A 27,076-nucleotide genomic window follows, 5' to 3' on the forward strand; every position below is an offset into this window, starting at 1 on the left:
TTCAAGACAGGGTTTCTTTGTGTAGTCCTGGCTCACAGGAACTCACTCTGTAGACCATGCTGACCTAATAATATTCAGTGATTTGCCTGCCTCTGCCTCCTAAGTGGAGGTATGCCACCACTGCCTGGTAAAAGCTTTCCAAAATATATATTTTAAATTGTAACTTGAACAGAAAGAGACAAGTAATTTTAAAAGGGGGAAAAATTTAAGCCCAGGAGTGGTGGCATATGCCTTTAATCACAGCACTTGGGAGGCAGAGGCAGGCGGGTCTCTAAGAGTTCAAGGCCAGCCTGGTCTACAGAGAAAGGGCCAGGATAGGCTCCAAAGCTAAATAGAGAAACCCTGTTTTGAGAAAACTAAAATAAATACACAAATAAATAAAAATTTAATCAGCAGTAGTGTAACTTTTAAAACCTGACTTATTTTACTTGGCATAGCACCCTATAGATTCACCTACTGCTGTCAGTAGGTTCCTTTTTCTTCCTTTTTTATTTATATTTATTATTTTTATTTATTTGTATGTATATACCTGTGTGGCTGTATGCCTGTGTTGGGTGGCTGCAGAGGCCTGACAACACCAGATCCCTTGGAATTCAGACTTACAGGCAAGCCACCTAACACAGTACTGGGACACTCAATTGGAGCTTTTTGAAGAGTAGCAAGTGCTCTTAACCACTGAGCAACCTCTTCAGTTCCTCTCTTTTCTTCCTTCCTTCCTTCCCTCCCTCCTTCCTTCCTTCCTTCCTTCCTTCCTTCCTTCCTTCCTTCCTTCCTTCCTTTCTCTCTCTCCCTCTCTCTTTTTGCACGTTTCTTTTTTTTGAGACAGGGTTTCTCTGTGTGGCCCTGGCTATCCTGGAACTAGCTGAGATCTGCCTGCCTCTCTCTGCCTACTGAGTGCTGGGACTAAGGGCATGGGCTTTTATTTCTGTTTAATTTCTTTTTTTTTTCTTTTTTTTTTTTTTGGTTTTATGAGACAGGGTTTCTCTGTGTTGTTTTGGAGGCTGTCGGTCCAGCCCGGCCTCGAACTCACAGAGATCCGCCTGCCTCTGCCTCCCGAGTGCTCGGATTAAAGGCGTGTGCCACCACCGCCCGGCTCTGTTTAATTTTTTGATGTGAATGCACAACAGTTTATCTTTTCATCACTAATGGGTTTTTGACTGCTTCTCCAAAGAAGGTGCACAGAACTAGGCATAAAGATGATTGCCTATGATCCCAGCATTTGGGAGGCTAAGGCATGTAACTTGTCACACATTTGAGGCTGGGATACGTAATGAGTTCCTCAAGCTAACATGAACTACAGAAAAAAAACAAACACTGCACATATACCACTTCATAGTTAATAGGATGACCATAATTAGAATGATAAATTAAAGTCAGGGTGGTGGTACAGGACTTTAGTCCCAGCACCCAGGAGGCAGAGGCAGGCAGATCTCTGAGGAGTTCTAGATCAGCCTGGTCTACACAGCAAGTTCCAGGACATTCAGGGCTACACAGAGAAACTCTGCTTCAGAAAACATAGGCAGATAGATAGATAGACAGATAGATATTTAAAAAAACCAATTTAAGCTGGACAGTGGTGGCACTTGCCTATAATCCCAACACTCATGAGGTAGAGATAGAAGGATCAAAAAATTTGGAGCTCATTCATGGCTACCTAGGACACTTGAGGCTAGCCTGGATACATAAGATCCTGTCAGAGTTGTAAGTGGAGAAATAAGGGAGGGAGAAAAGGGACATTTGGGTTGTTTCCACCTCAGATTATGATTAATAATATTGCTATGATGGCCCTGACTGCAGACCAGCAGTTGATTATACGATTATACTACAGCTGCTGGCTTCAAGTGAGGCCTAGCCAGGTGGTAGTGGCACACATCTTTAAACCCAGCACTGAAGAAGGAGAAACAGATCTCTATGAGTCTGAGGCCAGCCTGGTCTATAGAGCTAGTTCCAGGACAGCTAGGGCTGTTACATATGTTACACAGAGAAATCTTGTCTTGAAAAACCAAAAGGGGGGGGCAGATAAAGAACTATCTTTCTGTGTGTTATTGGCTGGTTTTTTTTCCCCTCGAGACAGGGTTTCTCTGTATTGTTTTGGAGGCTGTCCTGGAACTCCCTCTGTAGACCAGGCTGGCCTCGAATTCACAGAGATCTGCCTGCCTCTGCTTCCCGAGTGCTGGGATTAAAGGTGTGCACCACCAACGCCTGGCCTTTTTTTTTTTTTTTTTTTTTTTTTTTTTTTGGTATTGGTTTTGTTTTAAACTCAAAAGATGCTGAATCCCAGCTTAGGAGGCAGGGGCAGGCGGGTCTCTGTGAGTTCCAGGCCAGCCTGGTCACAGAGCTAGTTGTAGGACAGGTAGGGCTACACAGAGAAACCCTGTCTCAAAACAACAACAAAAACAAAAACAAAAAACCCTATCAGAAGAGATTTCTATCACATTTGAAAGAAATAACAACCCACAATTCACAAAAATGAAAAGGAATGATATTGCTATGAATACCCTCATTGTTATTTTAGACACGTGCTTTATTTCTCTTGAGTGTATATGCAGTAATGGAATAGCAAGACCATCTGGTAACACTACCTTTAACTTTTATTCATTTATTTATTTATCTTTAGGCCTGGTCTCTCTACATGCACGGGGCTTCATGCATGCAAGGCAAGCACTCTATCAACTGAGCTACAAGCCCACCCCTGGCACATGTACTTTCAAAGTTAGAAAGAACACTGGACTTTTCCAAATAGCTGGTCAATTTATATTTCCTCTGGTGGTGTGAGTTTCCCAATAATGAGATCTGGTGCCTTCTTCTGATATGCAGGCAGAACACTGTATACATGATAAATTGTTGTGCCCAAGTTGCAAAATCCCTAGAAACCACCAGGAAGACCCACCAGAATGCAAAAGCAAGGTTTAATGATTGTTTATCCTACATCTGGTACTGTTGGTCTAGTCTCCTTTAATTTAGACTTTCTGATCAGGAGTGCCGAGATTTCTTCTCTGGTTTCCCGGTGGTGAGGGAGGCTATGCCCTTTTTCACAACTTTACTGGTTGCTAGATTTCTTCTTCCTGAAGTACCTATGTGATGTTCATTTTTCTGTTGTGCTAGTCTCACTGAAATGTCAGAATTCGAAACATATTCTAGATATAATTTCTTTGTCAGTTTTACATGCATTTTATTTCCCTCAAACTCTGTATTTTGTAGCGCTTCTCAGGGCTGCCAATCAAACCTCAGGCATTGCCCATGTTAGGTAGATGTTTTACATTGAGATGCATCCCAGCCCTGCTCATTTTTATGAGTAATGGGGACAAGCTTCTAATCTTAAACTATGAGTGGTGGCACACAGTTGTAATACCAAGCACTGTGAAGGCTGAAGCAGGAGGATTGCTGTGAGTTTGAAGTCGGGCCAAGCTTTATAGTGTCAAAGCTTTATAGTCTCAAAGAAGCAACAAAAAAAAAGTTTGTAATTTTTCGTTTTTGTTTTTCGAGATAGGGTTTTTCTGTGTAACAACAGCCCTGGGTGTCCTGGAACTCGATTTGTAGACAAGGCTGGTCTTGAACTCACAGAGATCCTCCTGCCTCTTCCTCCTAAGTGCTGGGATTAAAGGTGTGTGCTACCTGGGGCTGGTGAAATGGCTCAGAGGTTAAGAGCACTGACTGCTCTTCCAGAGCTCCTAAATTCAATTCCCAGCAACCACATGGTAGCTCACAACCATCTATAATGAGATCTGGTGCCTTCTTCTGATATGCAGCAGAACACCGTATACATGATAAATTGTTGTGCCCAAGTTGCAAAGTCCCTAGAAACCACCAAGAGGACCCACCAAATTGCAAAAGCAAGGTTTAATGATTGTTTATCCAACCATGACAGGGACCCCTGTCTAGCAAGCTGATGAAGCAGCCTCCAGAGGGAGTGAAGTACCCTGTCTACTGTTAGGTTTTATAGACAAAAGTTACAGGATTACGTCAGTAGGTACCGGTTGGTTTCTGATTGGTTGATATTTGGGAACAATTAGGAGAATTTCTCAAACCTGTGTACCAGTTATTTTCATTGGTCAGTGCTGAGAGGGAACATTCTGTGGTTTCTATGGCATTGTCTTGTTACTTGCAGGTGGTCTGTTGTACATAGATACCAGTCGTTTTCAGAACTATATACTGGAGACTACAGGGGACGTTTTGGTCTCCCCTGGAGTTTCTTTTGTGGCCAAACAGTTCCCAGGAACCCAGCATCTAGGAGGCTGGGGGGTGGTGTCCTTTGTGTTCAGTTTTGGCCCTAGGCTCCGGGAGGCCAGAGAATCTGGAGTTTCCTTGTGTCAGAGGCCTATGTGTCTTTTCTGTAGTGTCTTTTCTGTCATGGCTGCTAAAGCAGGGGGCTGAGTGAGGGTCTGATCCCTTTATTTCTAAATTATTTTTTTTTAATTTTTTGGTTTTTTTTCGAGACAGGGTTTCTCTGTGGCTTTGGAGGCTGTCCTGGAACTTGCTTGGTAGTCCAGGCTGGTCTCGAACTTACAGAGATCTGTCTGCCTCTGCCTCCTGAGTGCTGGGATTAAAGGCATGCGCCACCAACGCCCGGCTTTATTTCTAAATTATTAAAAGTGAAGCCCTTTCAAAATAAATAAATCTTTAAAAAAAATGTGTGTGACACCACAGCCTGGAAGTAAGTTTGTAATTTTAATGCAGTCAATTTGCGGATTTGTTGACCTGTTGAAAAATGTCACATCTTTCTGTCTGAAATACCTGAGGTTGGAAACACCTTAGATACCCATCACTGTGTGGCAGACAAATTATAATTATGATATTTCTGTGCAATGGGACACTGTTCAATCATAAAAGTGAAGTGATGATATATACCACAGCATGGATTAACCTTGAAAACATGGTATAAAGTGAGAGAAACAGATTCACAAAGTTATCCATTGTGATTTCATGTACAACAGCTGTCCAGAACAGGCAGACTCATAGAGAGTGGATTACAGTTACCCTGGGGAGAGAGGGGAGAGGGAATGGGTGCTTATAGGAAGATTCCTTTTGGGGTGATGACAGTGTTCTAGGACTAGAAAGGGGTGAGAGTTGTACACTATCATGATTGTACAAAATGCTACTGAGTGTTTACCTTTAAAAATGCTATTATTATTTTTGTATTTAAAGAATAAATTTTGTCTTATATACTATTTTGGGGGAGCTTGCTGCACACCAGGGCAATGTCTGGAGATCAGAGTATAACTTGTGGGAATTGGCTCTTTCCACCATGTTGGTCCCTGGGTTTGAGCTCAGGTTGTCAGACTTGGTGGCGATTCCTTAACCCACTAAGCCATCTCACTGGCCCTGTTTCTGTGTGTGTGTGTGTGTGTGTGTGTGTGTGTGTGTGTCCTGACTTTTGAGTTGAGGTCTTGCTATATAAACCTAACTCCCCAGGAACTTGCTATGCAACCCACAATAGTGTTGAACTTGCAGCAATCCTCCTGTCTTTGGCTCCTGAGTGTTACAGGCATATACTACCACACCTGTCAACTTTTTGTATTTTTTTCGAGACAGACCCTTACTGTGTAGCCCAGCCCAGCTCAGAACAAGCTATGAAGCAAGGGGCTGAAAATTACTACTTCCTGCTTGGACCGCTGGGATGCTGGGGTTGCTGATGTTTGCCACCATGCCTTGATGCCTATGTTTTTTTTTAATTCACTTTTATTTTTATTTTTGGGCAGGCAGGGTTTTGTGTGTTTAGAACTGGCCTCAAACTCACCATAGAGCCATAGAACTCATCAAACTCAAACTCTTGAACTTCTGATTCTCTCGACTCAGATCAAGTCAGAATATAAGATATATAAAGTTAAATAACTAGTTTCTGGGTGTGGTGGCACACACCTTTAGTCCCAGCATTTGGGATGCACACATCTGTGAGTTCAAATGGCTAGCATGATCTACATTGTGAGTTCCGGGACAGCCAGAACTGTGTAGACAGACTCTGTTTCAAAACAAAACAATCAAACAAGGATAAGGCACGTCCAAATGTCAGCATTAAGAGAGATTCTAAGCACACGTTTAAAGGCTTTGCAAAGCCATGGTGTCTGTTTGGCAACAGGTTTATACTGGATTGCTTTTGTATGACATAAGATCAGTGACATTTATCAACTGCTTTACAAGTTCCTCACTGTTGTGCCCAAGTTGCAAAGTCCCCAGAGACCACCAGGAAGACCCACCAAACTGTAAAAGCAAGGTTTAATGATTGTTCATCGAACCATAACATGGACCCCATCTAGCAAGCTGATGCAGCAGCCTCCAGAGGCAGTGAAGTTCCCGTCTAATGCTAAGTTTTAAAGCCAAAAGTTACAGGATTACATCAGTAGGTACTGGTTAGTTTCTGATTGGTTGACATTTGGGAACAATCAGGAGAATTTCTCAAAGTCATGTTTTGGCATGAAATATCTGTGTATCAATTATTTTCACTGGTCAGTGCTGTGAGGGAACATTCTGTGGTTTCTATGGCATTGTCTTGTTATTTGCAGGTGGCCTGTTGTATACAGATACCAATAGTTTTCACAACTATATACTGAAGACTAAAGGGAAGGTTTTGGTCCCCCCTGGAGTTTCTTTTGTGGCCAAACAGTTCCCAGGAACCCAGCATCTAGGAGGCTGGGGAGGGGGTGTCCGGAGTTTCTTTGTGTTCAGTTTTGGCCCTAGACTCCAGGAGGCCAGGGGAATCTGGAGTTTCCTTGTGTCAGAGGCCTACAGAGGTCTTTTCTGTAGCCTGTCCTGGCTGCTAAAGCAGGGGCTGAGTGAGGGTCTGGTCCCTTTATTTTGTTTATTTTGTTTACCTCTTTCATTCACACGGTACAAAACTCACTTTGTGTTGAGTCCTCAACCCTCAAAGCCACTCTGCAAGGGCAGTTTTATCATCACTGTTTTTTTTTTTTAAGATAAGGAAGAGAAGCTCAGGGAGATTGTAAATGTGCCCTGGTTCCAATGGAGGAGGGAACCAGCTGCATGGTTTAATGTGGGCTGGAATGCTGACTCGGTAGAGGCCAGTCTTGACTTCTCCACCTGGGGACACAAAGAGTCCAGACCCGAGCAGAGTCTAGAATGTTGACGCTGCTCCTCTGCAGTCAGGATTGCGAGCTCCAGGCACATGGGCTGAGATGTCTGTGTGGTCAGTCAAGTAGAAGACCAGTCTGGGGATCTGTAGAGCCCCCTCCCCCAAGAAAGGTGACTGTGGCAGGGCAAATTCTCCTTCTGAGTTTAGTGTCACCATTTAAACCTCTAGGATGACTTAGCTTCCACTTCACTTCGGTGTTATGAATGAAGGGTCACCTCTAGCCATAGGCATTCAGGACATGGCATTTAAAACTCTCCTTTTGCTATTCAGGGCAAGTGGCTCTTTTTTGGAGATACAGGAACATCCAGTGGAGAAGGTGGCTCCCAGATAGTGTCTGTGAGCCCCACCCAGTCCTCTGACTGACCAAGTGACAGGATTGATAAGGCCTGACTTTGTATGGTCTCCTCTTCCTACACAAAGGAGACCCTGGGGGATGGGGAGTAAGGGTCCAAAGTTCCAGTGTCCAAAAGTTTATTTCTTCTATAAAGGAGGTTATGAAACCATGTTATTTAAATTTTAAATGAGGACTCTTGGGGGCTGGAGGGATGGCTCACTAGTTGGGAGCACTGGCTGCTCTTCCAGAGGACCCAAGTTCAATTCCCAGCACCCCACAAAGCAGCTCACAACTATCTGTAATTCAAGTACCATTGGTTCTGACAATGTCACACAGACATGCAGGCCAGACGCCAATGCACATAAAAAGAATGAGGGCTCACTTCTATGGAACTTTAACACAGCAGAGTCTGAAGATATGCCCTGCAGAGCTAGTCTGGCCTTGGTGCTTCACAGAGCAGTTTCAAATCCTACTTCTGGTGAGAAAACCGGGGTCCACAGTGGCGTTCACTGATCCATAGGCCACAGTGTGACCCTAAGTTCTGATTTTTGTAATAGCTGATGGTGTTTCTTAGCAGTGATGCTGAGATGGGGCTGAGATAGAGGTCTTGGGCTCTGTATCCGTGCTGTCAGTACAGGGTGAGGCAATCTGGGAGGGAAGTACACCAGGCCGCTGTAGAATGGGATCTGGTACTTGCCGTGCACGGAACATCATTTCCACGGCTATTTTAGAGTTAGCGGTGGTAGAAAAGATTGCGCCCAGGGCTTTGAGCATTACGGCTCTCCGTGCTCACAACTAAACATCGTCTGCAGCCTTCTCTTTCCTTCTCACTGAGTTGCCCAGGCTGGCTTTAACATTCCCCCCATCTTGGTCTCCTTAGTAGCTGGAAATACAGGTCTCCACCGCCAAGCCTGTCTGCCACTATTACATAGGAAAGAAAACTGTGATTGCTCCTGTGAAGGTTGCTGGTGAAAAGTGGGTCCTAAGATTTAGGCCCTTGCTATCCCAGAAATGACCATTGGAGTTCCAAGGTCCTGGCTAATGGAGGAAAGCCTGGACCACAGTCCTTCCTGGCTCAAGGGCCTGGGCACCGTCTCTGTGGGAAGGTCCCACGACTTCTCTTAGCCATCCCCAGGCCCCCAGTCCATATCTCCATCTGCTTCCCTCCCAGCCTCACTTTCCCTCACTATTCCTCACTCCTTTCTAGGGACCCCTGCTGGGAAACATGGGAGACTTGCAAAATGAGTAGGAGGATACCATCCCTTTCACACAGCACACTCAAACTATCAAAGGGCAGCGTAAGCGCAATGCTCAGACACTGGCAAATACTCAAAAGATACCTTCTCTTTGAGTAATAGTTAAAAAAATGCAATAAGACTATTTTTGTCTTTATAAATTTTGGGACACAAATAAATGAATGCTTCTTTATTGTTATGTGATGCCCAGACTGGTATGAACCCGACCTCTTTTTATTTTCCGAGACAAAGTTTCTCTGCATACTCTGCATAGGCCAGTTCCTTCTCATATTTTTAGGTTTGTACTCTCTGGTCAAATCAAGTGTATGACTTTAAACTACAGACACACACCTGTGAAGAGCCCCCTACAGCTCAGAACAGGTGTCGGCGCCGGCGCCTCCGGCCGTCCGCGCCTGCGCAGAGGTCCTGAATGGTGGCGCTCCCCGGCTCTTCACCCCCGGCACTGGTGAAGTCTCGCGAGAGTGAGGGCGCACACGCGCGCGTGTGTGTCCGGGCCGTGGCGCCGGCTTCCTCCGTGTCCCCGCGGGCCCGGCCCCTGGTTCTGGCTCCTACTCTTAAGTCTCCGCGGTCCCCACACGAGTTCCCCTCAGGCCCCCGCCCCGGCCCCCTCAGGATGGGGGACAACACCAGCCCCATCAGCGTGATCTTGGTGAGCTCGGGCAGCAGGGGCAATAAGCTGCTCTTCAGGTACCCCTTCCAGAGGAGCCAGGAGCACCCCGCGTCCCAGACAAGTAAGTGGCGCCTGGCGGCCACCCGCCCTGCCGCGCAGGCCACAGTGCCGAAGAGGAGGAGGAGGAGGAGGAGGAGGAGGAGGAGGAGGAGGAGGAGGAGGAGGAGGAGGAGGAGGAGGAGGAGGAGGAGGAGGGCCACGGCACGGCTCCTATGAAGCAGTTTAAAAATACGTCAGGATTGCAAGCGCTTGCAGTGGTGCACATGTGTAATCCCAGCTCTCAAGAGGCCGAGGCGGGAGTATTGCCATGAGTTCAGGGCCAGCCTTTTCTCCAGACATAAAGAAAAAGACATCAGGTTTTACGCATAGACACAAATTTATTAATTCTTTTAGAAAGTATGAAGTTGCACTTGAACTCTTACTCCTTGGCCCACTGTCATTTTGATAATCACCCCTCCAGTACATAACTCCAAAAGTGTGTCCACCGAAAAATAAAGTACTGTGTTGCCCCCCACACCCCCATGAACCTCAGGACGTTTTAATGTGAAGTCTCTTCACCACAGACCACACCCTCTCCTAATTGTAGCGCTCGGCTGTGTGAGAACATAGCCTTCCTCTGTGGGTGAATATTATTCTTAAAGCTTGGCACTAATGGTACAAAGGCTTCTAAGCTACAAAAACAAAGTTGGTGTCATGCTCTCAGGACCGCCTTCCATATCCCCTATAGAGGCTACCAGAACCTTTCGTGTAAACACAAGCATAAGCACACATCCCTGTTAAGTGGAAGTGGAAATACAGTTTGCCCATTGTTGTTTGAACTTGTGCCTGTATCTCGGATACAGGATCAACCTTTGTAGAGGCTTGTTCATTTAATGGCTGCAGCAAGTTCCATGAGATGAGCATATTAAGAATTGCTCATCTAGTCCTCTGTTACAGTTTTTCAGTCTTTTTGGGGCCCGGCAGGTTGAGTGGGTAAGAGCACTTGCTCTCAAACATGAGGCCCTCACTTTGGACCCTCAGCACCAATGTGCTGGCATGACGTCATCCTGAGAGCTCCCTGGCCAGCCAGCCTGGCCTGACGGGTAATGAATGTTCTAGTTGAGTGAGAGTCCCTGTCTCAAGGCATTAAGATGTGTGTAAAGGAAGACACTTCACGTCTTGCTCTGGCCTCGACAGAGCTCATAGGCCACACACCCATGCCCCAACACCGCCACTGCCATCAACAAAAACCCCACATGTCCTTTCTGGATATTTTTCTTACTTTTTTTTTTTTTTTTTTTTTTTTTTTGGTTTTTCAAGACAGGGTTTCTCTGTGGCTTTGGAGGCTGTCCTGGAACTCGCTCTGTAGACCAGGCTGGCCTCAAACTCACAGAGATCCGCCTGCCTTTGCCTCCCGAGTGCTGGGATTAAAGGCGTGCGCCACCAACGCCCGGTGATATTTTTCTTTTGTAGAATATCTGTACTAACAAATCTGGAGTCATGCGGTTGAGTCTGAGGACTAATGGTCATGTTCTAAACAGATTAATTTTCAGTCTTTATTAGTCTGATGACAAGAAACTGCATCTGATAGTGTTTGGTTTGGCTTTCGTTTTTTCTAGACAGGGTTTCTCTATATAACCTTGGCTGCCCTGGAACTCACTCTGTAGACCAAGCTGGCCTCGAACTCAGAGTTCACTCAGCCTCTGCCTCCTGAGTGCTGGGATAAAGGTGTGTGCCATCACCACCTTGCTGTATCTGATAGTTTTACTGTGGATTTGTCTTACTGAGAACAAGCATGTCTTCCCAACCATATGAATTTCCTTTTCAGAAGGTTCTTATCTTGTGCCTTATTTCCTCTTGAATACTTAATTTTTCCTTATAGACTTTAAAGAATTATTTATATATTTGAGTTAAAAATTAAGAATTTTGCTGAGCAGTGATGGCACACGCCTTTAATCCTGGCACTGGGGAGGCAGAGGCAGGTGGATCTTTGCGAGTTCCAGGACAGCCTGGTCTACAGAGTGAGTTTCAGGAGAGCCAAGGTTACACAGAGAAACCCTGTCTTGAAAAACAAAAGCAAAACAAAAAAGTAAGAATTTTGGATCAGGAGTGGTGGGTACGCCTTTAATCCCAGCACTCTAGCGCCAGAGGTGGGCACATATCTTTGAGTCCCAGGCCAGCCTGGTCTATATAGTGAGGTCCTGATTAATCAGAACTACATGGTAAGATCTTGTCTCAAAAAAACAAAAAGTTTTTTTTAATCACAGTAGGTAGCCAGTTTGCTTTTTCTGATTTGATTTTTATGGAGTTAGGTTTTCAATCTAGTTTCTTGTGGTTTCTGAGTTTTGCTATCTCTAAGGCCTTCTGTTCTACTAGATGATGATGTCAGTTTGTTTTGAGGCAGGGTGTGACTCTGTATTCCAGGCTGCCTTGGAATTTACTGTGTAGACTGGACTAGTCTTAAACTGGTGACATCTTTCCTCTCTGGTTCTGGAGTGTTAGGTTTGCAAGTGAGCATGGATTATTGACAAGAGAAAACTCTCCTGAGTTTTTCTTTAGAACATTTATTGTCTTGTTTTAAAATTAATTTACTTACTTAAGACAGGGTCCCTGGCTTCCTGGAGTTAAACCATACTGGTCTTGAACTCACAGAGATCCTCCCACTCTGCCTCCTGAATGTTGGAATTAAAGGTCTGAACCACCACTCTTGGCCTTAAATTTTATTTATCTTGATATAAGAGCTGGTACAGTCTGGGTACTTGCTGAGAGTTAAGTGTGTGCTGCTTGCTTGCCTCTTAGAGTCCTGTGGAAGGGAAGCTGTGACAGGCTAGGATGTGGCCATATGGTTGTTGAATTTCCTTTGATGTTGACTCTCAAAAGCCAACATAATTCAATTTTCCATATGGCTGTATGATCTTATTGAGTAATTTACCTCACCTCAACCATACACTAAATTCTAGTGTTTTTTGGTTTGTTTTGCTTTTTTGGTTTGTTTTATTCTTTGGTACAAAGTCTCATGTAGCTGAGGATGACCTCTAACTCTCCATGCATCCAAGAATGATCTCCAGCTTTCACCTCCAGAGTGCTGGGGTTACAGACATGTACAGTAACATGCTTTTATGTGGTCCTAGGGATTGAACCAAGCAGGGTTTCATACATGCTAAGCAAGTGCTGTACCAAATGAACTACACTCCCAGCTACCTTCCTTTTCTCTTTTAATGGCCTCTTTACATGTGGGTCTCACATCATCTTGTGTTATGTTTACTACAGGTAGGATTCATCACTTACTGCCTTTTCCTACTTTGTATTATCCTGGGAAATTTTGACTATTTTTCACCAGAAATTTTCGTATCAGTGTGTTAGGCTGTACTCTCAAACTGTTGGTGTTTTGTTGGAGGTGGAGGTAGAGGTGGCTTTCTTTCCCCTCGTTTTTAAAACTGGAACATTTATTATTTGACTGTTGGAATTCTCAGTGTGAACTGGATGCCGCAGCAGCTTCCTTCTTGGGTTCAGGTGTTGCCCCTTCGCAAAGTTCATTCCTGAATCTGCTGCAATAGATATCTTTTCTTTTTTTGAAACAGGGAAGCACCTGGCCTGGAAGCATCTCTGTACATCAGGCTGGGCTCATATTCACAGACATCCACCTGCCTCTGCCTTCCAAGTGCTGGGATGAAGGCATAGGCCACATGCCTGCTGCAAAATGTCGTTTTTAGGTGTGTCATTTGCCCTGTCCTGGCTGTATTTTGTGTCTTAATGTTGGCACTCTAGTTAGAGTTTCTCTTGTGTTTGGTAGGGTAGGCAGGCGTTTTTACCACAGGCTAACTTCTTGAGGTGGTAAGCCTCAGAAGGGAACACAGTATGTGTGCTTACTGAGACCCTTTGCAAATAATGATGTTTCTTTCATCATTTTGCTTCTGCCACTGAGACCAGAGGGCAGAAATAGCTTTTCGAAATGTTCTGATTAATAGGGGAAAAAACCAGATCTTTCTGTTAAATATTCCCATTCAAGAAAATAGTATATTTTGTATTCTTTCACCCTGTTTTTAAGTGGTGAACATGAAACCCAGGGCCTTGTAAGTGCCTCAACATTGACCTGCATCCTAACTATTCTGTTCATTCTCTTCTCCCTTACTAGTATTTTGTTTTTTCCTTGGTGATCATTTTGTATTCTCTTTAGAGTCCCTTTCTATTTATTTATTTACTTACTTACTTTTTGTTTTTGTTTTGTTTTGAGACAGGATTTCTCTGTGTAGCCCTGGCTACTCATTCTGTAGACCAGGCTGTGTTTGGGCTCAGAAATCCGACTGCCTCTGCCTCCTGAGTTCTGGGATTAAAGATGCTCACTGCCACTGCTTTGCTCTATTTATTTATTTTTATTTTTATATAAATATATTTATTTTTATTAATGTGTCTGGGATTTTTGCTTGCATGTGTATATGTGTACCCCATGTATGCAGTGCTCATGGAGACCAGAAGACTTCATCGGATTATCTAGAACTGGAGTTACAGACAGTTGTGAGTCATTATATAGGGGCTGGGACTCTAACCTAAGTCCTCTGCAAGAGCAGCCAGTGCTCTTAACAGCTAAGCCATCTCTTCACTTCAGCCCCTTTTTTTGTTTTTATTATTATTATTATTATTTTGTTTTGTTTTTTTGAAACAGAGTTTCTCTGTAGAGGGCTGGCCTTGAACTCACAGAGATCCGCCTGCCTCTGCCTCCCTGTGCTGGGATTAAAGGCATGTGCCACCAACACCCGGCCCTGTTTTTATTATTCTTATTTTTTGAGACAGTGTCTCATGATGTTTTGGTTGGCCTATAACTCACTGTGTAGATCAGATTGGCTTCAAACTCACATAGATCTGTCTACCTCTGCCTCCTAAAAATTGAGATTAAAGAAAGGCACACTTGATGGACTATGTTGGTGCACACCTTTAATCTCAGCACTTGGAAGGCAGAGGCAAGTAGATCTCAGTGAGTTTGAGGCCAGCCTGATCTCAGAGAGATCACAGAGATTCGCCTGCCTCTGCCTCCCCAATGCTGGGATTAAAGACATGGGCTGTCACCCCCAGTTTATCATATGGATTTTAAACAGGTTTTTAAACCATAGTATTCTAGTAAAGAAGTGTTCATGTGTATGAAGGCTATAGTATGTACATTTAAAAATTCTTTTCTCTTTCCTATCTGATCACCATTTCACATTGAGAGTGTTTATATACATATTCCACACACATATAATTATGTATGCGTAAATTTTTATGTAAGAAGATTAAGAGCCATAGCTGGCCTTGTGGCTCACATCTATAATCCCAACATTATAATCTCCAACATTTAGGAGATAGATTAGGAGTTCAAGTCCAGCCTCAGCTATACAGAGATTGAGACTGACCCTGGCTATATAGTAAGATCCTATTTCAGTCCCCTCCTCCAAAGAGTAGCAAAAAACCATTTCCCCACATTGTCATAACTTCTTGCTCCCGAAAGGACCTGGTCTCACAAGCTGAGTACTACCACTGAGCTCCATGTATCCTTAACCCCTGATCATTTATTGTAACACGAGACTTGCCATTTTAACTGTCAGCTGCATTCTTTCCATTGTGAAACCATCACCATTATGTATTTCCAAAACTTTCATCATCAGAAGTGAAGTTCTGTAATGATAAATAATTCATTTGTTCCCAGCCCTTGCCAATGTCCAGTTGACTTTTATCCCTATGAATTTGCTTATTATAGAGTTTTCATATAAGTAGTAATTGACATTGTATATCAGACTTATTTCATTCAGCCTAATATTTTCAGGATGTGTGAGTTTGCTCCTCTTTGTAACTGACTATTAATTGTGTAGACAATGGAAGCCATGGGCTTTAATGGCCCTACAATCCTGTATGTGGAGAGGTTCTGCTTTCTTAGCCAGTCTTCTTTTGCCCTCACGCAGATAAACCACGAAGCAGATATGCTGTCAGCAACACGGCTGAACATGTTGATGACCAGGATGGTGACTCCAGGTAAGGACTCACCAGTCATTCTGGACAGGATGCTTGGTTCTCTTCCTAGGCCTGGCCAGAGCTCTAGCCTCCTGCTGTCCCAGATGTTTGTCCCTCTGAGAAACCTGGTGCCCTTCTCCTCCAAGTAATGGGTGCTTTTAGGTAGTACAGAGCTAGGGTTGCACTGCCAGACCCTGACTTGCTCAGAGATTCGGCCCATGCACCAGCTATGGCTAGTTGGTTCATAAAGGAGCCAGAGGATGAATGAGGCATGTCCACGTGATACATTTCTCTCCAATGAGAGGCTCAGACCTGATTCCTTAGCACATGCCCAGTCAGGTGCAGGTGCTCAGGTACAGTGCAGCCAGGGCACATCCTTTCTCAGGTGACGGTGGCAGCAGGGGCTGCCATGCCTGACACTCCTTCAGGCCTGGGTGAAAGGCAAGTCCTTCTCCCCATGTTTACTCCTCTTCTGTGTCTAGGAGGTCTCGCAACTACATTCATAAGCCCCCTCCTGCCTTCTTATGTGCATTTTGAAGGTTAGTGAGAGACAGCGTAAGTGTAGGAAATGGAGAGAAGATTGTGATTTACTGGTCCTGGACCCCCTGAAACATAGACAAGGTCTGCGTGGGGTAAAGGATAGCACCTCCACTGTCCCAAGGAAAGAGCTGAGACTCCCACACTGGGTCTTTGCTATGTAGTGAGTCAGTGATGTTTCCTGTCAGTTCTTTGAGGAGGCACCAAATCTACCACTGTGATTTACAGCACCAAAAGTATGCCAGTTTTTTTTGTTTTTGTTTTGCTTTGGTTTTGTTTTATTTTATTTCACTTTTAGTTTTTGTGGCAAGGTTTCAGGCTGGCCTCTGTGCAACTGAGGATGACTTTGACCTTCTGGTCCTCCTGCCTCTACCTCTTGAATGCTGGGATGACAGGCATGTGCCACTATATCCAGTTTTATGTGGTTCAGGAGATCCAACCCAGGGCTTCATGCATGCATGCTAAGCATGAACAACACAGTCTACCATCTTGATCTGTAAGCCACATCCTCAGCTCCCAAAGTGTGGTTTGTATCCTCTCCTATGAGCATGGTAGAGTGTGGGGGTAGGGGCGGTTTGGGGTAGCTGAGGGTAGAAAATTGCTGATCCCCTTTTAGAGGAGGTTCTTGATGTAGAGGCCTGAGAGTTTTTTCTTTGTTTGTCTTTTTCCCCTTTAAGGATGGTAGTTTGAAATAAATGTGTCACAGGCACACGGATAGCTTTTGCCTCAGCTGGCTGTGGTGGCACTTGCCTCTAATAATAGCACTTAGAGGTGAATGCAAGGAGGATCAAGAATTTAAAGCCAGACTCAGATCCTTAGCAAGTTTTGAGGCCAGCCTGAGCTACATGAGACTGTCTCAAAACAACAAAACTGTTTTGCCCCTGCGTACTGTTTTCCACACATGCCACAGACCACCTTGGAGCAGGACTGCCCTCACGATCACTCCCCACAACCCGAGTTCACTGGAAAGGAAGTTTCAACAGTCATCTTTTTTTTCCTTTTTTTCTTTTTTTCCAGGCTTTTTTAAGACAGGGTTTCTCTGTGTAGTCTTGACTGTCTTGGAACTTTGTAGACCAGGCTGGCTACAGACTCACAGAGATCCATCTGCCTCTGCCTCTGCCTCCAGAATAATGGCATCAAAGGACACCATGCTGCTGTGCCTGGCTTTGAACAGTCTTTGGCAGAGACATTTCCTAGGGATGACGGCAGCGGCAGCGTCTAATTCCTGCAGTTGAACTCAGGGATTTACAAAGATGTTTTCTAGGGACCCATCTCAGTATTTAGCATGAGAAAAAGAGAGGACAGTGGGAGGAGAGTATTGTTGTCTGAGTTCTTCAACTGAATTTGAGAATTGTTTCACTTGGTAATACTCTGTAGCATCTGCTGACCCTTGCCCCATGATTACAGGATGCAGATTAACTTCCTTTGGGCCCCTCTTAGCTCCCCAGCTCAAACTTCTCTGAAGCAGTGCTGCTGCAAAGCCCACTCATTCTCTGTCATCCTCGGCTGCTCCCAAAGGTGCTTTCCTTTCGGGAACCTGCAGGATATTCCTGCTTGTCAGCTAGGCGGGGTTGTCAGCCCTTTGTAATCAAGGACCAGAGCTATGCTGTTCAGTCAGGATCATGGGCTCTGGCCAGTGGCTGTTTACACAGAAAGACTTGGATTCCTAGCACTTCATAAACTGGGCATGATGGTGAATTCCTGTAATCCCAGAATTTAAGAGGTGGAGACATGTGGATCATAAGGTCAAGGCCATCCTGAGCTTTGTAATTGATTTGAGGTTAACTTGGGATATGGGAGACCCTGTCTCAAACAAACAAACAAACAAACAAAAAAACCAATCAGTCAATAAATAAATGTCTCTGAAATTAAGAAAAAGAAATCTAGCAACTTAGTCCCCCATTCCAAGTGTCGTCACCACCCTGCCACTTCAGGTGCTCACTGGCTACTGAATTATAGATGCCACTTGGAATGTATCCACCACTGTAAAAAGTTCTGTCGGAGAGCCCATTGTGACTTGACTAGTTGTAGGGGATAAAGCTGGTGAAACTTGAGCTGCTGGGATGCTGGGTGAAGTCTATTAAACTTCAGTGCTGTGTAATCTGATGAGCTTAAGTTTGGAGCTGCTAGGAAATGGCTCCTTTAGTATGTATTTCTCTTACAACAGTCTTTGGCCATCTTGTTTGTTGATGAGAGCAAACTGGACAGGGAGTCGCTGTGGGTGGTCCAGATAGTGCCCTCATGTAGCTTCCCATGGTTGCTTGGAAAGCAGCAGCATGTTCTAGAACAAATCGCTCTTCATAGGAACATAAACTATTAAGTTCCTAAAAATCTAAGTCAGATAGTACAGAAACTCCAGTTTTCTGGCAAAAGCATGCTTGTTCTACTGTGACCTCCTTACCCTCGGGTAGAGGCTCAGGGAGGTCAGTATGCAGGTGGTCCAGTGTTTCAATAACTGGGGCTGGAAGATACTCATATGATCCCACAGTTCAGAAGGCTTTTCTGTCTGGGCATCTTATTTGATCTCTTGGAAAGATAATGCATTTGTACCCAGCTGTCCAGCTAAGTCTTGTGGCACTAGGGTCTAGCCTTCCAATGTCCTTAATTTTGAACAGTGACTCTCACTCTCTCCTGGCCTGTATTTGTTTGTGAGAATTTGAGCTTTAGTAAGAAAAATCCCTTGTAAGTGTTCATCTGGGGTATGTATGTCTTCTTTCTCATCTGGTAAGTCGATTTATTTGGCTAATACTTCATAATGGTGCTTCTGCTAGATTTTAGTACTGTGTTTATAAGACAACCTTAAAACTTTTTGTGGTTTTTAAGAAACAATGTTTTGTTTGGTCTTGATAGTCCTGTTCCCATTTCAGCAAGCCATGTCCTCCAACCGATGAGCAATTGGTTGCAGGGTAAGACCAAGATCCCTCCACCTTTTTTCTGTCTTGATTCCGGCTGCCTTCTCTTCTTGTAATTGTGCTTACTGCCTAATTTCTCTCAATGTTGAAGAATGACTAACGAGGTGCATAGGCCCTAGCTTGGAACCCTCCCTGCCTCTCAAAAGCCCAAATTTTCCCACAGCCTCTTCCCTTTTCCCATCCAGAATTATTTAGCTATTTTACACCCCCCTTCCCCCCCAACCTAAAGCATGGTCGGCTGGTACCAGAGAGACTTCTGGACCAGGTGTGCTGTGCAAACCTCCTCAAATAGTCCTGTGATGTTGGGCCAACATGTGTGAGTTTCTTATCTCCTGTTTTACTGCCATATCAGGGGCCTGTGATGATTGTTCCTTGCCTTTAGTTTTGAGAGGGAGAGGGATAGAGAGAGAAAGATAGACAGACACTATTAACAGTATTTGAGTATTTTAGTGTGTAGTTAGATACTCAGGTTTAGATTTAACTGAATATACCAAGAAGTAACAGAAGTGCCCCCATGAAGGTGATATGGAGCTTTTACAGGCTGCACTGTCTTGCCTCCCTAATAGGGCATCCTGTGTAGGCTGTGGATATACATACAGTATGTGTGACTTTCCATCAATAGGCAGGCTGAGAGGCTGGAGAGAGGCTTAGTGGTTAAGAACACTTTCTCTTAAGAGGACCAGGGTTCAATTCCCAGCACCCATGTGGCAGTTCACAACTGTCTGTAACTTCAGTTTCAGTTTCAGGGAATCCAGTACCCTCTTCTGTCCTCCAAAAGCCTCAGGTCCACACCTGTGCACATACATCCACATTTAAAAAGGGGGGCAGGTTGAGGATGTAGAGTTGAGTCCTTTCCAATCTTTCTCCTTCTCTGTTTTTGGGTAGCTCTACTCCAAAATGATTAAAAATAGAATTTTGGCCTGCTTTTTAACTGGACTATTACCTCTTCCTAAGTAAGCTTTTCTTAGCTGTTCAAGTTAGAAATTTTTAGTTTTTGTAACCCCACGTTTTGTTATCTTATATTTACCATGTTTTTACCATCAAAAAGGTTTTTGTAAATTTAGGAAGCAATAAACCTTGTCCTTTGTAATTGGCTATGTCTCAAGATGACTTTATCTTTGTGCACATTATATCATCAAACACTATGTGAAGTTCATAGCCAAGCAAGTGTTTTTCATCATGAATGTGTTATGTTAAGAGGTCACATGCAGCTCAGACCTCAGATGCATACGATGGTAAATTATGCAGGGACTTCCAGGACAGCCACTTAAGGCATTGTGATTTAACTTCACCAGGGGAAAGATTTGATTTTGTTCCTTCAAGGGCATGTTTAGCTTTTAGTATGGATGAATGGAAACTGAGATACCACTGCATGCCTCTGGGAGTCCCATGGCCAGAGCTGAGGCATGTCTGTGGCTCTTCATGACAGCGAAGATTTTTAGTGGAGTTTTTTGACTATCAAGGAAGAATTGTTGCAGAATGGTTAAGGTCATTCTCCCATCTGCTGCTTTTGGATGGTGGAATGTCAGTTGTTGCTTGTTTAGATGTGATGTGAAATGATGGCTGGATCAGAGCTCAAGTGTTTGATAGGGTTTTAATATCCTGATGTGTCTTTCAAACAGGTGGAATAGGACAGAGAGAGATGTGTAGACTTTGAAGAAAACTTATAATGCCCTGGTCTGAGATGCTGGAGTCTTTCATATCTGCTTAATCACTCCAGACATTAATGTTCTAGGAAAGCAGGAACTGAAGACTTGGCTATGGGTCCTGCAGGTCCCAGAATGTCAGTGATAAAACTGGTGCTAAAAGGTTTGAGCAGACCCTCATTGCAAAGGGCAAGGAAGCCCTTTCTGACCAACTCTCTGTGTCTGGTTTATTGGGGGCCCAGGAGCCCCATGGCAGCTGGAGGATCCTGCTTGTTCTACAGGGAGCCAGTGCCCCTCAGGTCGTAGTAGCCTGGAGCTTTCTTACTGGCCTGGTCAGAAGTGGGAGAATTGCACAGCTGCTTGTCTTACATGTTGACTATAGCCAGGCTTCTGTTCCTGCTACCTCCAGGTCACTCTTCTTACGGCCCTGCTTTGTGTAGGGTGGCCTGGAATGAATGCCCCATCCTAGATACTTTTTATCCCAGTGTCATTTGCTGCTTTGGAGTTGAGCCACACCAGCTGTTTGAAGCTGACCTTCCTTTTCCATCTTGTAATGGAGGAATTATGATGTCAGTTTGTTTTCCATCCCTCAATGGAATGTCTGCCCCAAATAGTCTCTTTCAGGACTGTAAGGGTCTTCTTGCCCAGGGCAGACTATATTTCTGGTAGTGATGGAGCTGTCTTCTCCAAACCACCCTCCCTAGATATTAGAAAGCTTTCCTTAGTAGATAGGTGAGCATAGGTGCTCTGTCCCTCCAGGGCCAGATTAGAAACAGTGCCTGTGTGTCTACAGTGGAGGCCCTCAGTTGCTGGTCTCTGAGATAAGAGGCAATACCAGGCCCCAGTGCTCTCCACCCTGCAGGCAACTCACTTATCCATATCCCCCAGACAGGGAGGACTAGGTTTACCAGTAGGGGCACAGATGTACAGATGCCTATTGGGAGGGGTGAGTTCTCACACTCAGCCATTCCCACTTACTTATGACATTTTGTTTCTATGCATCCCATGTTCCTGTAACACACTGCAACTGCATGCCTTGTACAAAATTCCCTCATTAAGAACTGAGAAGTTTTACATGTTCAGGATAAGGGAAGGGCTGGGCAGCTATGCTGAGAGGGATGTAGTTAGCATACTGCATGCATCTTGAGCTCTGTCCTCTGTCCTTTTTGTGGCCCTGTTGTGGAGGGCCTGGAGTCATGGAGGTTCAGAGGTACAGAGGTACAGTTCCACAAACCAAAGTACAGTAAGGAGAGGCCCTTCTGCCTGTGAGCCTCCATGAGTGGCTCCTAAGGGCAGTGCCAGCCCCAGCTGATCCTCCTTTTAAATGCAAATCGCAGCTGTTCCTCTTCTAATTTCATTCAGCATGCAATAAATGACAGCATGTGCCTTCAGCCTGTGCTTCTCCTGCCTTCTACCTGTAATTCTGGTGATTTCACATCCCTATCCTTGGGATTGCTACAAGAGAGCCACTGATAGAAATGCCACCCACTGGGGACAAAGTAGCTCCACAGAACTGTTGTTTCCTGAGCCACTCCCCACTTGTGGGTACTTGGACAGGGTGCTATGATTTTTGTTAATGTATTTCCATCCTGCCTTTTTAAAATTCTAAGGTTCTCGGATGTTATTCTGGCAACAATTTTGGCAACCAAGTCTGAAATGTGCGGCCAAAAATTTGAACTGAAGATTGATAATGTACGGTTTGTTGGGCACCCAACACTGCTGCAGCATGCTCTGGGGCAGGTATGGCTCTCCTCAGCAGGTAGGACTTCTCTAGGGTGGGTGGGCATGACCTCTTCTGGCTCTTAAGGTCAGAACTATGCCAACATTGATGCTGGTGAATGTGCCATAGGGACAGCAGGCATGATCAGGTACTTACCTTGAATTGTGTACCTTTATAGGTCCCGGGAATCCAGAAGATGATGACAGGGGGTACTTGCTTGTTTTTTATTTAGTGATGGATGGAACCCAAGGCTTTCCATGTGCTATGCAGTTGTTGACCCACTGAGCTACATCCCTAGCTCTGTTACTGGCCTTTGCTGACTACATTCTGTGTCTCTACTAACTGTGGCCTTTCCTCTTATATATAAGGTGTTTGCTTTCAGAGAAGGTAATAGAACAAGTTAACTAGCAATTCTCTAACTCCTGAACTTTCTAAATGGTGCAAGCACTTCCTGTTAAATATTTTAATAGCCAGCATATTTTAGCATGTATTGTACTAACTTTCCCTCCCTCCCCCCCCCCTTTGGCTTTTTTCAAGACAGGGTTTCTCTGTATTGCTTTAGAGCCTGTCCTGGAACTTGCTCTATAGACCAGGCTAGCCTTGAACTCACAGAGATCCGCCTGCCTCTGCATCCCGAGTACTGGGATTAAAGGCATGTGCCACCAACACTCGGCCCTTGTGCTAACCTTATATATTGTTTCTGGTAGATGAGTATTTGGGTACTGAGGAGTACTAGCAAGGTGGTTTGTGCTATTACTCAAAGCCACTTGTCCACTAGAGCCAGTCAACTTTGCACACAGGCAGGATCTAAACAGCATCACCTAGATTCAAAAGGGGTGTGCCGTACCATATAGAACTTGTATAAAGAGCTGAGCTGTGACTTGCAAGCTTCATCCACGTGAGGAGCTTCTGAGGTCATTGGAAATACCCTACCCCTTTGATAATACCCTTCCTCCTTACAATGGTCTTTTTGGGGGGGGGGGTTGAGGCAGGGTTTCTCTGGCTTTGGAGCCTGTCCTAAAACTAGCTCTTGTAGATCAGGCTGGTTTTGAACTCACAGAGATCGCCTGCCTCTGCCTCCCGAGAGCTGGGATTAAAGATGTGCACCACCATCGGCATTACACTGGTCTTTTACAACAGTCTTTAATGACAGGGCTTGGGTTCCTATCTATGGATGGAGAGGGGGAGAGTTGACAGTCACTTCCTGTAGAATTGCAGTGACAGGTAGGGATGGGTACATTTCCTGGGTGTTATAGAGAGAGTTCTAACTCCCTCTTTAGGCAACACTTGTATTTAGGCTCAAAGAACTGGTGGCTTTCAGAGAGGTACCTTTGAATGCTTTGGCGTTTCTAAGTGGAGCTGCCTGGATTCCAGAACTGGAAGAGATAGCGACTTGGCTCTGTAGCAAGACTGGCTACTCCTTTTCATCAGGGCTGCTAAGCACTGTCCCATTTCTAAATATCCTGAGCCCTTGCCATGGCAGCAGAGGCATGGTTTCTGGGCTCTCCATCCACTTGCATTCCTTTCTTTTCCTGTCACTTTTGGACATTGTCAGCTTGATTCTTTCAATCATGGAACTCAGAGCCAGCCATCCTGCTTCTTCTACACATGCAATTCATCTGTTTGTGTGGTTGATTCTTCTCTGAGCAAAAGCATTAATGGCTTCTCAAAGACTGGGGATGTTTTTCTCTCACTTTACCACACTGTAGAGCCTTTCTCCATGCATGAAGTAGAATGATCTAACAACTTTCTGTAGAAAGTCACGACTCTCTGCTGGCTATGGCATCTCACCCCTCCATTTCCAGTACTGGGAGCCTGAGATAGGATCACTGTGAGTTCAAGACCAGCTTGGATCCATAGTAAGTTCTAGGTCACCCTGAAGTTCATAGTGATAGCCTGTCACAAACACACAGACAGGATGTCGTGTCTTTTCATTTATTAGAATTATGCTCTTTTACAGGTCTCCAAAACAGATCCATCTCCAAAGCGGGAAGCACCCACCATGATTCTTTTTAATGTGGTGTTTGCACTGAGGGTGAGTGTTTCCACTGATGGTGAGTCAGTGAGTGTATGAGTGCTCAGATCAGGAAGTAGGGTCTGAGGGAGAAGAGCCAGTTTCATTGGCCCAGGGCTCAGATTGTGGGCACGACACTGACCCTTATGGTGTGCAGGTGGAGCGTAGCTCATTGTTTTTCCCTCTTCCTCTTTCTCCTTAAACTTTTTTTGTAAAATTCATACATATAACTATTTACTTTATTAACAGTAGTGATGAACCCAGAGCCTCATGCACATTGGGCAAGCACTCTGCTACTAAGCTGCATCCCTAGTCCTGAATGTTTCCCATTTTAAAGTGTGTGGTGGGGGCTGGAGAGATGGCTCAGCAGTTAAGAGCATTGGTTACTCTTCCAGAAGACCGCAGTTCAATTCCCAGCAAACACATGGCAGCTCACAACTGTCTGTAACTCCAATTCCAAGGGATCCAACACCCTCACACAGACAAAACACCAATGCACATAAAATAAAATTAAGTAAATTAAAAAAAAATAATAAAGCATACGATGGCACACGCCTGTAATCCCAGTTTTTGTAAGGCTCATGCAGGAGAATTGCCACAAATTTAAGGCCAGCCTATGTTACAGAATGAGATCCTAGTTTAAAAACAGATGAACACTCAGCTAGACCAGGTACATTCCTATAATCCCAGCACTTGGAGAGCTGAGATAGGATAAGCAGTTTCTGCTACCTAGTGAGTTTGAGCTCAGCGTATGTAAATGAAACCCTATCTTAGTGCCCTATTACCCTCAAAAAAGAAACCCCAGACAGGGTTCTCTGTGTATTCCTTGTTGTCCTGGAACTCCCTTTGTAGATCAGGCTGGCCTCGAACCCAGAGATCGGCCTGGCTTTTGTATCCTTTTTAGACATGGTCTTGCATATCCCAGACTGGCCATGAACTCTTATGCATCTGAAGATGACCTAGAACTCCTGATCCTTCTGCTTCCACCTCACAAATGTGGTAGGATTATCGGCATGTGCCCCATGCCTGTTGTATGTTCACTCATTATTCCATTACTACAAGACTTATCTATAAAGTAATGGTTATTATTTTTCAATCTGACAAGAATTAACCATGATAAGATGACATTAATCGATACCTACCTAGTCCATTAAAACTTCCTGATTGAGAACATAGTTTTCCAGTTGGCCTGTGTGAGCCAAGATTCAGACCCTACTCATTATGTGTGGTATCTCTGTCTCTACTAGTCTTAGCTGTCCTGCCCATTGTACCATCACATTTTCCACATCCAGATTTGTCTTATTGGGTAGACTGTGATACCTGCTTCCCGACTTTCTGTGTCCTACAGACTGGAAGTTACTGTGGAGGTGTTATATTTGAATACAAGCTTTTGGCAAGAAGCCCGAGTGATGACATAGTCACTTTGGTGCTGCTTCCTATTCTGTACTGTGGAAGTTTACTTTGTTTGTTTAAGATGGTGTCACATAGACTGGGCTGGCCTCAGACTTCATATGTAGACTTGAACTTGATCCTTCTACCTCTGCCTCCCAAGTGCTGGTATTGTAGGGATAAGCTGTCACACCTAGTTGCAAGTATGCTCTTTGTAAGCATTGCCATTAAAGTCTGGCATGTTCACGGTGGCAGCTTCCTCAGTGTTAGCTCATGTAAACAGGAGATACCAGATATCCCTTCAGTGTATGTCATTGAGCCTTATAGGGATGGGGGGAAGGTAGGAACCATTTTGCACAAATGGGAAACTAAAACAGTTGGTTCCCAACAGCTGATGTAGGATGCTTTTTGCCTCAGCTAGTGGCACCTCCAGCAGAAGGTAAGATGCAACTATGACTTCAGTCCTTCCTCAGAGGAATAACCTGTGTCCAATATTTTTTCCCTTCTTTTCTAGTGGAAATGTTTTTACTCAGACTCTTTCTAAATGTATATTTTTATTTTGGGGCATTTGTACATACTCTTTAACCAGCCCATTTAGGACATGGTCAGGGGATACCTTAGGCCTCTAGAGTCAGGGTAGATGGCCTTGTTGCAAGTCTGCCCACGTGCTAGTTCCCTTTGTAAAGATGGGAGTTACTGGGAATATAGAAAATCTCTCCAGTTCCAGGTAAACAGAGTGTTGTCTGGGTATGATTTTGACTTAAAGGTAATAGGCACAGGGTCATCTGGAAAATACATAGGATGGGAAAACAGCATCAGAGGTCCTAATCAGTACTGCCATTTGTCCTTCTCCCTTCTAACCCTGTACCCCAAAGTATTACTCAGCAGTCCTGGTGGCCTCAAGGAACACTGAGTCATGCTTGGCTCAGTTATCTGCTCCTTCAAGCATCTCCATAGATCCCACAGTGGCTTGCTCCACCCTAGTTCTGGGTGTGTACACCTCCTGGTTGACTGTGGTCTCTGATAGGTTCCAGAGGGATGAGAGACACTGCTAACCTGAGAAGCTTCCGCATGCTGCTTTGACCTAGTCAGTGTGGGTGCACAATGGATAATGGTTTTTAGGGGTGGTGGTGAACGTGGACCTGGAGCCTGCTGGTACTCTGGTCAACTTATGTCTTCTTTGCTAGGAAGAACTCATCCCTGGCAGACGTTTAGCAAACAGTACAATGCTTCTGTAACAGTGTGGCCAGTTTTGAATGAATTCCTCTGTACTGTAGACCAGACATGTTCATGAATGGTCAGTGCACAGCAATGATTACAGATACCTCCAAGGTTTTGCTCAGGGCAGCCTCTGTTCTGAGTACTGTATGTGTTTGACTGGTTTTCTCTGCTCAGTTGGTTGTCCTTCCTGAGATGAGGATCTGTGACCCAGATCACACAACAGATGGGTGGGATCTGTGAGATCTGTGCCCTTAGCTGTCCCTAGCTTTTCTGTACAGTCCTAGCATAATGGGAATGTGTGTTCCTCATAGAGGATTCTCATAGAGTCA

General features: G+C 44.6%; 1 protein-coding gene across 4 annotated transcripts in view; it reads left to right on the forward strand.

Annotated features, from left to right (window-relative positions):
* Positions 1-9,141: 9,141 nt before the first annotated feature.
* Positions 9,142-27,076, forward strand: part of Nprl3 (NPR3 like, GATOR1 complex subunit) — a 44,335-nt gene continuing 26,400 nt past the window's right edge. Inside the window, exons 1-5 of one of the 4 annotated variants that reach the window (XM_040748399.1) lie at positions 9,142-9,408; positions 15,260-15,329; positions 18,713-18,751; positions 22,014-22,143; positions 24,084-24,158. In XM_040748399.1, the coding sequence (XP_040604333.1) occupies positions 9,291-9,408; positions 15,260-15,329; positions 18,713-18,751; positions 22,014-22,143; positions 24,084-24,158 (432 nt within the window). In that variant the 5' untranslated portion in view covers positions 9,142-9,290. Of the gene's footprint in view, positions 9,409-15,259; positions 15,330-18,712; positions 18,752-22,013; positions 22,144-24,083; positions 24,159-27,076 lie in introns of those variants that run through there. The other 3 variants (XM_040748400.1, XM_040748401.1, XM_040748402.1) reach the window with 3 other exon arrangements.

The sequence above is a fragment of the Mesocricetus auratus genome, unplaced genomic scaffold (genome assembly GCF_017639785.1).
Source record: "Mesocricetus auratus isolate SY011 unplaced genomic scaffold, BCM_Maur_2.0 Super-Scaffold_100007, whole genome shotgun sequence".
In the NCBI taxonomy this organism is placed as follows: Eukaryota; Metazoa; Chordata; class Mammalia; order Rodentia; family Cricetidae; genus Mesocricetus; species Mesocricetus auratus.